Source organism: Arvicola amphibius, chromosome X, assembly GCF_903992535.2.
Source record: "Arvicola amphibius chromosome X, mArvAmp1.2, whole genome shotgun sequence".
Taxonomy (NCBI): Eukaryota; Metazoa; Chordata; class Mammalia; order Rodentia; family Cricetidae; genus Arvicola; species Arvicola amphibius.
The window spans coordinates 9,826,650-9,839,387 of NC_052065.1; the positions used below are offsets into that span (position 1 = coordinate 9,826,650).

The window sequence follows — 12,738 nt, forward strand, 5'->3', positions numbered from 1 at the left end:
ATATCAGTATCCTGCAACATAATGAGGTCCCGCAGGGCAGTTCAGCATCCATGGACGCTTGGGAAGAATACCAACTCACAGGCCCTACTTCATCACACATTTCTAAGGTGCTTCCTAGGAATCTGTGTTTCGATCCACTCTCCGTTTGGCTCTCAAACATGCTTGACTTTGAGATCATTTGTATATTGCTTTAGTTGCTTTCCCGTTCTGTAATAAAAAGACTACGACAAGGCAACTTAGAGAAGAAAGACTTTATTTTGACTTAACAGTTCTAGAGGGCTAGAATTCATAATGACAGGACAGAGGCAGCTTGCAGGATGATAGATAGAGCAGGAGGCTGAGAGTTCACATCCTTGATGGTTTTGTAAAGATGTGAATAGGTCTTTTGCCTGCATATATGTTGATAGACCACACGTGTACCTGGTGTCCATGAAGGCCAGAAGAGGGTATCTGATACCCTAAAACTAAAGTTACAGATGGTTGTGAGCCACCATGTAGGTGCTGGGAATTGAACCCAGGTCCTCTGGAAGAACAGCCATGTGGTCTTAACCACTGAGCCATCTCTTAAACTTTTGAGAGCGTATCTTGAACTGTAAGCAAGAAGCAGAGAGAATAAACTACAAATGAAGCCTGCCCCCATTGACATAATTCCTCCACCAAAGCCACACCTCCTATGCTTCCCCCAAACAATGGCACAAACTGGGGACCAAGTATTCAAACGCTGGAGACATTTCTCATACAGAGGCAAATGTACACAGATTCTTGTTCTTGGAAGGATATTTAATTATCACACTTGTGCCGACAGAGACAAAGTGAGTTCTCAACAAATCATCTTTTCAGTTCTGCTCCGTCTTTACACACAGGACACACCCTTCCCCAACTGCAATCTAGAAATGGATGTCTACCATAGGCTGCGGAGTAGAACATAAAATGTAGCACAAACAAAATGAACAATTCGATCAAAAATTCAAAGAAATATCTTGCTTTCTCCCTTTTTTGTAACTAATATAAGAGATAAACAATGCATCAGACATTATTAAGTAGCTCAATCACATTGTGCCTTTCTACTTCCCTTAAAAAGACTCAGAGTGTTGGTCACCGTCTATACTCATTCCCTTCAATATTCCCAAGATGCTCTTCACGGTTTATCTTGTTCCCGAAGTGGTTCCATGGCAGATAGGAGCTGCTGAAATGTGGGCCGTTTTTCTGGAAGCTAAATAAAAGAAAACGCTGATGTGTTAGATGCTGAAAGTTTTCATTCAAAGGAACAGTTTCGGGGCCGGGGGTGTGCCTCAGCTCGTCTAGCATGCAGGACACCCTAGCTTCGGTTCTCTGCACCACGTTAGCCAGGTGCGGTGGCACACATCTGTAATCTGAGGATTTGGGAGGAAGAGGCGGGAGGATCAAATGTTCAAAGTCTTTCCCAGCTGTACCGCAAGTTTGAGGCCAGCCTGGGCTACACGAGACCCTTACTCAAACATTAAAATGACAACGATATAGGGCTGAGGTGGGGAAAAGCACTTGCCCTACAAGTTCCAATTTTCAAAACCCACAGAAAAGCCAGATACGTGACAAGAGTCTCTGTGATGTCAGCCCTCCTATGGCAAAATGGGAATTGGAGGCAGGAGAATGCCTGGGAACTCACAGGTCAACTTGTTTGGTGTATACAACAGCAAATGAGATTCTGTATCAAGCAAGGTGGATGGTAAGGGCTGACACCAGACACAGACTTACCATGGCAGCAGAATACCTACATTCATAGTATACACACACACACACACACACACACACACACACAGAGAGAGAGAGAGAGAGAGAGAGAGAGAGAGAGAGACAGAGACAGAGACAGAGAGAGACAGAGAGAGACAGAGACACACACACAGACACACATGCACGCACGCACAAACAATATATAAAACATGCACACTTCAGTCCTAATGTAAGTGACATTCTTTTTCATTTGAGAGAGGGTCTCACTGAGTAGCCCTATCTGACCTGGAACTTGATATAGAGACTAGGCTGACCTCAAACTTAAAGAGATTTGCTCTGCCGCTGCCCCCTAATTGCTACGATTCAAGGAATGTGGAATGTGTACCACACTCAACTGTTAGTGCCTTTTGAAGTGTGGAAACACCATAGACCTTCCCACGGAGATTAGGAATAAGGCAAGTGTGACTTCTGTATTCACTATTCTTAAGATCATGTTGAAATTACTCATCCGTGCACCCAGAAAGCAAAAACCAGACCCAAGAATTAGCAAAGAAAACAGAATTATATGCTGAGAAATAAAAGAGGACTAACTACATGATGTCTCCCTGACTCTGCCTGTAGCTGATGAAGGACACAGACACCCTGAAACCTTACCAGTAAGCCACAGCCTCATGGTGATACACAGATAATAAAAAAGGGTCAATTTCAGATGTAAGAGTTAGTTAATAAGAAGCCTGAGCTAATAGGACAAAGTGTTGTAATTAAAAAAAAAGAGGACTAACTACAGACTTCCATGAAAAAGAAAGGATTTTGATAGGTGGGCAGGGTAAAAAAATTAACAAATAAAATCAAATATCCAGTAGTAACCAGTCTGAAAATATGATGGAACGCATCATTTATAACAGAGGCAATACCGAAATCAGATTCTTAAAAGTGAACCTCCAAACAAGGAAAAAGTTGAAAAGGTACACATGCATATTGGAATATATATTAAGAAACAACTCTCCTTTGCCCTCCAGCACCGTATGTCAGTGTCATGGAGATGCAGAATGTCTCCAGTTAAAATAAAAAGGAAATACAATCTTAAAGATGTGAATGGATTTCTCTTAAGCTAGATGAATTTTATTTCACAGATTATGAATTTGCGAAATGGCTAGGAAGTTGTAAAGTACAATAAACTATATATAGTACATGATATTTTAACATTGCAGAAGACTTCACTTGCTATGTACCAGGATATAATTAAAATAGTATGGTGCTGGCATAGAAAGACTAGACCACAGAAGAGGAAGTCCCCAAATAAATCACTATTATTCTGCATGGAAATGTAGGATAATATTAGCGTGGCCTCTCACTGCCATTAAGGTGGCGCCTTATCTCTTGACGGTCTTTTGGTAAACAGTGCTTCCAACAACTGGACAAACATTATAAAACTGTATGCATAGTTCATGCTATTTATAAGAAACACAATAAAATAAAAATAAATATTTTTAAAGTTTCATTTTCGTACTGCTCAAGATGTTTCAACAGCTTCACAATACATATAAAACTCGAATCTCTCTTCCTCTTCCTCCCTGTCCTCCTCCTCTTCCTCTTCTTCAGGGTACAGAACCTCGAGCAGACTTATTTCTTTTCAGTCGTTCCGACAACAGCTCTAGCTGAGAACAGTGTGCCTGCGGCCGGCTTCCACACCTTTGTGGTGCTGTTCTCATTAGGACACGCTTGGGCACCATCTCTATGCACATGCCGAGGGAAGTCTGAAGAGAATTCCCTATTTGGCTCAGACACCAGTGCATTCAGGAAGCTGCTCTCCTTTCTCTGAGCTCCATGTTCCTTTCTGTTTTTTTTTTTTTTTGGTTTTATTTGGGTACATAATTATGAACTTCTTGATGTTTGCTGCACAGCCACCCACCCCCACACAGTGTGGGTACATGTGAGAAGACTTTGGGGTCAGTGAAGGAAATAGTGGAACCTCAGACCTGACTGCCCCAGTTAGTTGTTTTAACATCAAAGCTAAAGCTATTTGTGATGGAATTGCCTCCATTTTAGGCCCACATCCATTTCAAGTTATTTGGTGCTTTGGGCACTCGAAGGTGGGGTGGGGAGATGAAGAGGAAGAAGAAGATGATGATGAAGATGAAGACGAAGACGAAGGAGAAGGAGAAGGAGAAGGAGAAGGAGAAGGAGAAGAAGAAGAAGAAGAAGAAGAAGAAGAAGAAGAAGAAGAAGAGGAAGCAGAAGCAGAAGCAGAAGCCGCCTTTCAGGTGATTTGTGTATGTGATTAGATGTTGCTATCATGCAGCTTTGGGTTGAGTAGAGATTTTATAATTTTGTTAAGAGTGAGGCCTCAACCCCATGCAAAAATTTCTAGGCAACTGAGGAAAGCTGGGAGTGGGAAAGGCGGTCTTCCCCAGGGAAGAGCACACCAATTGGTTGTCCAATGCCTGACAGTCAGCCCTGAAAACATATATACAAGCAACTTTACATGACTAAATAGGTTATATTTAGGACTGTATATGTATATACATATACATATGTGCATGTAATAACAATAAGTGGAAGATGAAGCCATGAATTTGAAGGGGGATATATGGGAAGATGTGGAGGGAGGAAAGACAAAGGAGAAATGTAATTATAATCTCAAAAACAACAACAAAAAAATAGCTGGACAGTGGTGGTTCACACCTTTAATCCCAGCACTTGGGAGGCTGAGGCAGGCAGATATTCTGAGTTTGAGGCCAGCCTTGTCTACAGCGTGAATTCCAGGATAGAGCAGGGCTACACAGAGAAACCTCTAGAAAAAAAACAAACGGAGCCAAACTAAACCAACCAACCAACCAACCAACCAACCAACCAAACAAACAAACAAACAAATGTTTCAAAAAGAAAAAAAATAGTGAAGACACTGGCAGCAGCCAGCCTCCGTAATAACTGCGTGACTTCAGGTAAGTCACTTAACTTCCCTAGGCTCCTATTTCCTCACCCTATGCACTAGGGTGTTTTCTGGTGAGTTCATATTTATAAAGTTCTTACAGCAGTACTATCGGTTCTTCAGTAAACTGTCAACTGCCTTGATTTCTTTTTTAAAGATTTATTTATTTATTTTCTGTGCATGAGCACTCTATTGACTTTCTGCCAGGATAGGGTGTCAGATCCCACTACAGATGTTCGGGAGCCACCGTGGTGTGGGTGCTGGGAATTGAACTCAGGACCTCTCGAAGAGCAGCCAGTGCTCTTAACCACTGAGCTATCTCTCCGGCCCTGCCTTGATTTTTTTTTTTTTTTTTTTTACATTACAAACATGATCCAGAACCACTCCCGACTTCTCTGTGGCAGGCACTTTCCCTCACCTCCAGCGAACCCGCCCCCCGCCCCACCCCCGCCCCGCCCAGTTCCGGCCTGCTTAGGGGTATACTTGCCTCATGCCAGCAGCTGTACATGATTTGGTAGATGGTGTCGGATGCCAGCTGGGGCCGGTAGAGTCTGTGGCCCTGGGAGACCTTCACAACCACCTCGGAGTTATCATATAAGTCATAGGGTTGCTTCCCCAGACTAAACACCTCCCACATCAGGATCCCTGTAGTGCATCCGGGGACAGCCCCAGCAGCCGGAAAAGAAAGAGAGCCTGTGTCAGAAGGCCCAGGGCTTGTGGAAGGAACGTCCTATCACAGGACCAGACAGCCATGAGCCGGAGCAAGGGATTTCTGGGAAACAAGGCCCAGCGAAAAGGGGAGGGCATGGGGCATGGATGGTGGGCTTTGAGTATCACTTCTGCAGTCTAGGTGTTCCTGTATTTCTTCAGAACCCCCCCCCCCCCACACACACACACACTCCATGCTTGTCAGAAAATCAGAAAATGGCAAAATCTGTGGGAGTCGCTTGGAGCCGAGGTTTGTGGGACGCTTCGGGAAGGTACTTGGGGTTTCCTGCAGCCTCCCACGGGTAACAAACTGGGTGGTAAGCCACTACCCAACACTTATGAGCAATGAGGTCCTTGCCTTTTCTTTCTGCGAAGCTAAGTTATCGTTTGGTAGGAAGGTTAAAGCTGGAACAATGGCTGCTTATTCCACAGTCTGCACCATTTGGCAATCCGGTAAAAGCCACAGGCTATTGCCTTGGGAACATGCACTCAAGGCTCGTCTGCCCATCCTCTCCAAGGACACAGATGCTAAAGCAGTGGTTCTCAGTCTTCCTAATGCTGTGCCCTTTAATACAGTTCCTCATGCTATGATGACCCCCCAACCATACGATTATTTTCATTGCTACTTCATAACTATAATTTTGCTACTGTTGTGAATCATAATGCAAATATCTGATATATAGGATATCTGAAATGTGACCCCTGTGAAAGGGTTATTTGACCCCCAAAGAAGTAGAGAAACACTGCTTTAAACAATGAGCCAGGTTCAAAACCCTGGACAACACACATATTCAGAAAGAAGACAATTGCTCTCAAACGCCAAACTTTGAGTTATAGGCTACAGATTTTATGTAAAATATAATAAAGCAGTCTTCCGCCTTGTGATGTCTCTTCCTTTAAACACATATTCTAAACCAGTTCCACAAAAGAGTGAGACTCCCTCACAACTCTCTCTTGGCAAGACTGCTCATGCATTCCAAGTCTGGTAGCACCACACAAAATAACTGGGGGAGGGAAAGTATTCTTGGAGAGGGGCTTTCAGAAGCCCCAATTCATTTTGAATATCCACAGCAGGAGTAAATGACTTAAGAATAGATTTACTATCTGTCCACGGCTGGAAGACAACTGCAACTTGTTTCATGAGGTGGATAATCAGGTTGGGCAATGCTGCCTTCGGTCAAAAACAAATTGTAACTATTGAATGAGGTTACAGATTTCAAGAATAATATTCAGAAGGCATAGCAATTGGTACATAGATATGAAACTAGTTTTGACAACAAGGGCCAAACTTAACCCAAAAGTAGTATCTGTGTTACTTTGCCTTGTGGGGTGCCCATTTGGTTACCTTTATACTTTTTGAAAGGGAATATTTATTTTTAATATCTAGTTGGAACAGAAAAATAAACTGATAACTAAAGTTTTCTTTCCCCAAGTTGTCTTGCATGTGCTACATGGTAAATGAAATTGCACCTCTGGACTAAGACACGCCTGAAATATTTCTTGGTTCTATTTGTTCTACTTTGTTACTTGTCGATAATTTGACTTACTTATCCTGTACCTACCAGATAGTTGTTGAAAACAGTCATGATTCTATCAACATACTTTAAAAAACCCCAAACTCTGACAATTGACAGAATCGCAACTTAAGCGATTGTCTTCTTTCTGAATATGTGTGTTGTCCAGGGTTTTGAACCTGGCTCATTGTTTAAAGCAGTGGTTCTCGACTCCTTTGGGGGTCAAATAACCCTTTCACAGGGGTCACATATCAGATATCCTATATATCAGATATTTGCATTATGATTCACAACATTTTAAACCATTTCATAACCACTTCTACAGAATTTGGCTTCTCTTCTTTTGTTTTTGTTTGTTTGTCTGTTTTTGCAGTGCTAGGATCAAATCAGGGCCTTGAACACCCAAGTCAAATGCTTTGCCTCAGAGCTATACTGCTAACTCAACCAACACAACTAGTCAAACGTTTGCTATTGTTCTGAGACAGGTCTTAAGTTCCTCAGCCTGGCCTAGAACTCCTGATCCTCCTGCCTCAGCACCTGAGGTCCAGGACTACAGGTGTGTCTTGTCATGTAGCTTGAGAGAGTAAATTTTAATCTGAACATTTTAAGAAAATTGTGGTTATCAAATTTCTATAGAAATATGCAATGGTAAGTATCTTAGACTATGAGTCAAATGGTATCTGTGCCAATTAATTACTCTGTTTTAGCTCAAAATCGGCCACAGACAACATGGAAATGAATGGTCATGCCTGTGACCAATAAAACTTTATTTACAGAAACAGGGCACCTAGTTTTGTCCAGGACTGTGGTTTCCCAAATCCTGATCTAAAACGCTAATTTTAGCAAGATGACTTGAAACAAGGTAAGTGTTCGCTGTGGTTTGGAGGCTTGACTCCCAGTCTGGTGCCTTTGAGGTGTGGGAAATAGAAGAGACCTTACAGTCTTGTGGAGAATTTCCTGAAGGGGAGATGAGACAGCAGCATCTCCTTTCCATCTCTCCTCTTCCTCTTGGTCACAAGGCGAGCAGTGTTGCTCCTGTCACAGCCTCTACTCTGTCCCTGAACACCTCACCACAGACACCGAGCAATGGGTCAGAGTGCAGACTGGAACCTTCAACACCATGAGCCAAAAATATATCGTTTCTTTTGCTAAATTGGTTCTGCCATGTGTTACTTAAAGTAAAGGAAAGAGGACTTACCCAAAGCCAAAGACATCACAGGGTCAAGTCTACTATTTACATTAAGGGATGCCCAAAGGCTCTGCCCATTAGAACCCATTAGAACAGTTACCATAGTTACCCTCATGCCCAGAAACAATGGTCTATATTTAAGTCTTCCAACCTTTGGGCTTTTAAATAAACTGAGATTTAAGTTTTAACGATTCCTTCACAAAACTCTCTGAGGCTAGAAGTGGTATACACCTGGAATCAATCCTAGCTCTTGAGAGGCTAAGGAGGTAGGAGGAACGTGAGTTTGAGCCTAGCCTGGGTTGCATAACAAATCCGTTTGTCTGTTTAAAAAAAAAATCAGAGCAAAACCAATAGAAAGTTTCATCGGGATAGCTCCTAAGTCCCTTGACTCTTCGGGCTGATGCTAACACCGAACCCAAGGAAGGAAATGGTCTTCTTCAACCACTTGCTTGTCTCACACCGCGTGTGGAATTTTGTAAAGACTCGGGTTTCTTTTTCAAATGGATGTTGCTGTTCTTGTGGTTTCCTGTTGTGGAAGCTGACTTATGAAATGGGGCTGGGTGCTGTGTGGTTACTTCCTTACCGAACGCCCATACGTCTGACTTGCTGCTGTATTTGAAGTAGTGAAACACCTCTGGGGCCGACCACTTGACTGGAAACTTGGTTCCTACTGAACTGACATACTGGTCATCAAGAACGTATCTGTAGGGAAAACATCAGCACAGACATTAAGACATACAGTGTTGCAAACTGGGAAGACCTTTATTGGCCATCATTGCCTCCATGGTCGACCATCAGCCAGGCCAGCGAAGGACATAGAATGCTCATCGTCTGCTGAACGCTTCAGTTTTCTAGCTAACTCGTCTTTTATTTGCTTTGTTTCTCTCTTCCTGAGACAAGGCCCCGTGATCTCCTGATCTTCTTCCTCTACCTCCCAAATGCCAGCATTGTAGAAAGAAAAGCAGTTTGGGGACATTACTGGCTCACCTTGTCATTCCGAAGTCTGAGACTTTCACAGAGAGGTCACTGTCCACCAAACAGTTCCGAGCAGCCTTGGGAGGGAAAGCAAAATCTTCAAGTGGTAAAAGCAACCAAGAATCTCCTCATATCAGAGACTCAGCCAAGTTCCTCGGCTTCATTTTCAGCCAAACCCAACACAGCCTGTCACCACCCCAATTACATTTTTTTAAAAAAATTCTCCTGGAATTTTCAATTTTTCAAAATGAAAACGTGCTGAACTTATTGACAATATACTTGAACACAGAATCTCAGCTTAGCAAGGAGAGAGCCTTCCAGTAAGTAGATCCTGTGCATTCTTAGATGCTCGGAGTCGTGCACACTACCCCCACGACTTAGGGGGATGCATTGGCCTGGTGTGTGCAGGACGCTCACTTTTCAGCAAAGCAAATCTCTGAAGTTAAAGGCCAGTGCATACCAAAGAGTACTCAGAACTCTCACACCAAGCCAAACACACACTTCCCTTTCTGTCTAATTCTTTTGTATTTTCAGTTATTGTATCAAGTCACCGCTTTAGCACTAAGCTCTTTTTCAGAGTAAAGGTCAGCTTCAGTGTAGTGGCCTTGCCCGTGTCTTTCCAGCTGCTCTTCACACGGCAGCGCAGGTAGCTATGGAGATCCTCGTGACTCACTTTACTTCTGCCCTTTCCGAGTTTCAGATATTTTACTAAGATCATGATCTTTCTATTGTAAAACTATTGCATGCTCACAGGAGTCACGGGCGTGCAACGGAAAAAGCAAGGCATCCATCCCTCTTTGTCAGACCTCTCAGCGGCCCTGTCCCTGGAGGAGGGAACTGCGGGCTCCGCCCTCTCCTGACATCCACCTTCCGGAGGTTTTGCCTTACCAAATCCCGATGTATGAACTGGTGGCTCTCTAAGAAGGCCATGCCTTCGCAGACGTCGTAGCACATTTCCAAGAGCTGGGAGGTTTCCAGGCCCTTCCCATGACTCTTCAGGTAACTAAGCAAGCAACCGTTGGTTATATACTCAGTGACTATGTAGATGGGGTATTTCTTCGAACACACTCCATAGAATTTCACCAGCTTGGGATGACTGAGTTTCCTGGAAAAGAATAGGTTTGTGAAGTTCATTTTTAAGATGGCCTGGGCAAGGATGAACAGATTCTTGTTCCCTCTACCTGAACAGAGAAAGACCAGAGCTGGGAGCTCTGGATCTTGTTCCGAGAACAGGACAATCTTTGGAGGCACAAAAGGAAACAGTATTCTTGCCTCAGATAGGATCCTGGCAGCCACTCTGCAGCGCTCTCAGTCTGGACATGCTGTGTTCGCCCCTTCCCCCAAGAATCAGGATAGTGGCATGGGTAGAAGTATTATAATCTGAAGGGTGTGTATACAACATAAAATGGCTGCTCTTTGGGAAAGTGAGACTTCACATAATCTCTCTTTTTTATATCTTTTTTGGTTCTACCTTCCTTTTTTGATTTTTTAAAAAAATGCTGGTGTGTGTGTGTCTGCGTGTGTGTGCGCACGCACGCACACACGCGTGCATGTGCATATGCATGTATGTTTCTGTGTGGAGGCCAAAGGACAATCTCAGATATCATCTTCAGAAAGGTCACCCAATCTCCTTTGAGATGGGGTCTTTAACTGGCCTGAAACTTTCCAAACAGCATAGGCTGACTGGCCAGTGAGTCCCAGGGTTGCTTCCGTTTCTGCCTCCCCAGAGCTTGGATGAATTTTACAGATTACAGTACTCTTTAATGACAAAAATGCACTTGAATATTTTTACCAGAGACACCAGCTGTATGTACCATGTACCCAAGAAAGTTTTTTTTTTTCAGAAAAAGAATTTTACGTTCTATGAAAGGGGAACACCAAGGAGCTTTCTTTAGTTTTGTATAACAGTTTTGTTACCAAGAACAGAACCAGCCACATAATTTCTAGGTTCTGGGAAAAAATGAGAATAGGAAAAAATAATTGTTTACAACTTAATTTGAGCAGCATGTGATAGCTCACACCTGTATTTCCTTGTGCTTATGGGGGATTTATGGTGAAGTTGGGCTACACAGTAACTTCCAGGCTACCCTGGGTTATGAAACTGTGCCGGAAAACCAAAAACCGCAAGAGTATTATTATTATTATTTTTTTTACTTTGACCTTTCTAAAATTATTTTTTATTGATTTTTATTGAGCTCTACATTTTTCTCTGCTCCCCTCCCTGCTTTTCCCCTCCCCTTTAACCCTCTCTCAAGGTCCCCATGCTCCCAATTTACTCAGGAGATCTTGTCTTTTTCTACTTCCCAATGTAGATTAGATCTATGTATGTCTCTCTTAGGGTCCTCATTGTTGTCTAGGTTCTCTGGGATTGTGATTTGTAGGCTGGTTTTCTTTGCTTTATGTCTAAAAACCACTTATAACTGAGTACATATGAAATTGTCTTTCTGGGTCTGGGTAACTTCACTCAATATGATGTTTTCTAGCTCCATCCATTTGCCCACAAATTTAAAAATGTTTTTTTTTCTGCTGTGTAAAACTCCCTTGTGTAAATATACCACATTTTCCTTATCTATTCTTCAGTTAAGGGGCATTTAGGCTGTTTCCAGGTTCTGGCTATGACAAACAAAGCTGCTATGATCATAGTTGAGCATATGTCCTTGTGGCACAAATGAGCATCCTTTGGATATATACCCAAAAGTGGTATTACTGGGTCTTGAGGAAGGTTGTTTCCTAATTTTCTGAGAAATTGCCACACTGACATCCAAAGGGGCTGTATCAGCTTGCATTCCCACCAGCAAGGTAGGAGTGTTCCCTTTACCCCATAACCTCTCCAACATAAGTTGTCATAAGTGGTTTTGATCTTGGTCATCCTTACAGGTGTAAGATGGAATCTCAGAGTTGTTTTGATTTGCATTTCTCTGATGACTAAGGATGTTGAGCATTTTCTTAAGTGTCTTTCAGCCATTTTAGATTCCTCTGTTGAGAGTTCTCTGTTTAGATCTGTACTTCATTTTTTCTTGGATTATTTGTTCTTTTGATGACCAATTTCTTGAGTTCTTTGTATATTTTGGAGATCAGACCTCTGTCTGATGGGGGGTTGGTGAAGTTCTTTTCCCATTCTGCAGGCTGTAGTTTTATCTTGTTGACCGTGTCCTTTGCTTTACAGAAGCTTTTCAGTTTCAGGAGGTCCCATTAATTGATTGTTTCTCTCAGTGTCTGTGCTCCTGGGGTTATATTTAGGAAGTGGTTCTCTGTGCCAATGTGTTCAAGTGTACTTCCCATTTTCTCTTCTATAAGGTTCACTGTGGCTAGCTTTATGTTGAGGTCTTTGATCCATTTACACTTAAATTTTGTGCATGGTGATAGATATGAATCTATTTTCATTCTTCTACATGCTGATATCCAGTTATGCCAGCACCATTTGTTAAATATGCTTTCTTTTTTTCCATTTGATATGTTTTGCTTCATTGTCAAAAATTAGGTGTTCAAAGGTGTGTGGATTAATATCTGGGTCTTTGATTCAGTTCTATTGGTCCTCCTGTCTGTTCTTAAGCCAATACCAGGCTGTTTTCAGTACTGTAGCTCTGTAGTAGAGTTTGAAGTCAGGGATTGTGATGCCTCCAGAAATTCTTTTATGGTACAGGATTGTTTTGGCTATTCTGGTTTTTTTGCTTTTCCATATGAAGTTGAGTATCATTCTTTCAAAGTCT

At 42.5% G+C, this 12,738-nt stretch overlaps 1 protein-coding gene across 1 annotated transcript in view; it reads right to left on the reverse strand.

Moving 5' to 3' along the window:
• Positions 1 to 404: 404 nt before the first annotated feature.
• Positions 405 to 12,738, reverse strand: part of Bmx (BMX non-receptor tyrosine kinase) — a 65,510-nt gene continuing 53,176 nt past the window's right edge. Inside the window, exons 15-19 of the mRNA XM_038316558.1 lie at positions 9,917 to 10,133; positions 9,041 to 9,105; positions 8,637 to 8,755; positions 5,130 to 5,287; positions 405 to 1,213 (exon numbers count right to left, since the gene is read on the reverse strand). Of these exons, the coding sequence (XP_038172486.1) occupies positions 1,139 to 1,213; positions 5,130 to 5,287; positions 8,637 to 8,755; positions 9,041 to 9,105; positions 9,917 to 10,133 (634 nt within the window). The 3' untranslated portion in view covers positions 405 to 1,138. The remainder of the gene's footprint in view (positions 1,214 to 5,129; positions 5,288 to 8,636; positions 8,756 to 9,040; positions 9,106 to 9,916; positions 10,134 to 12,738) is intronic.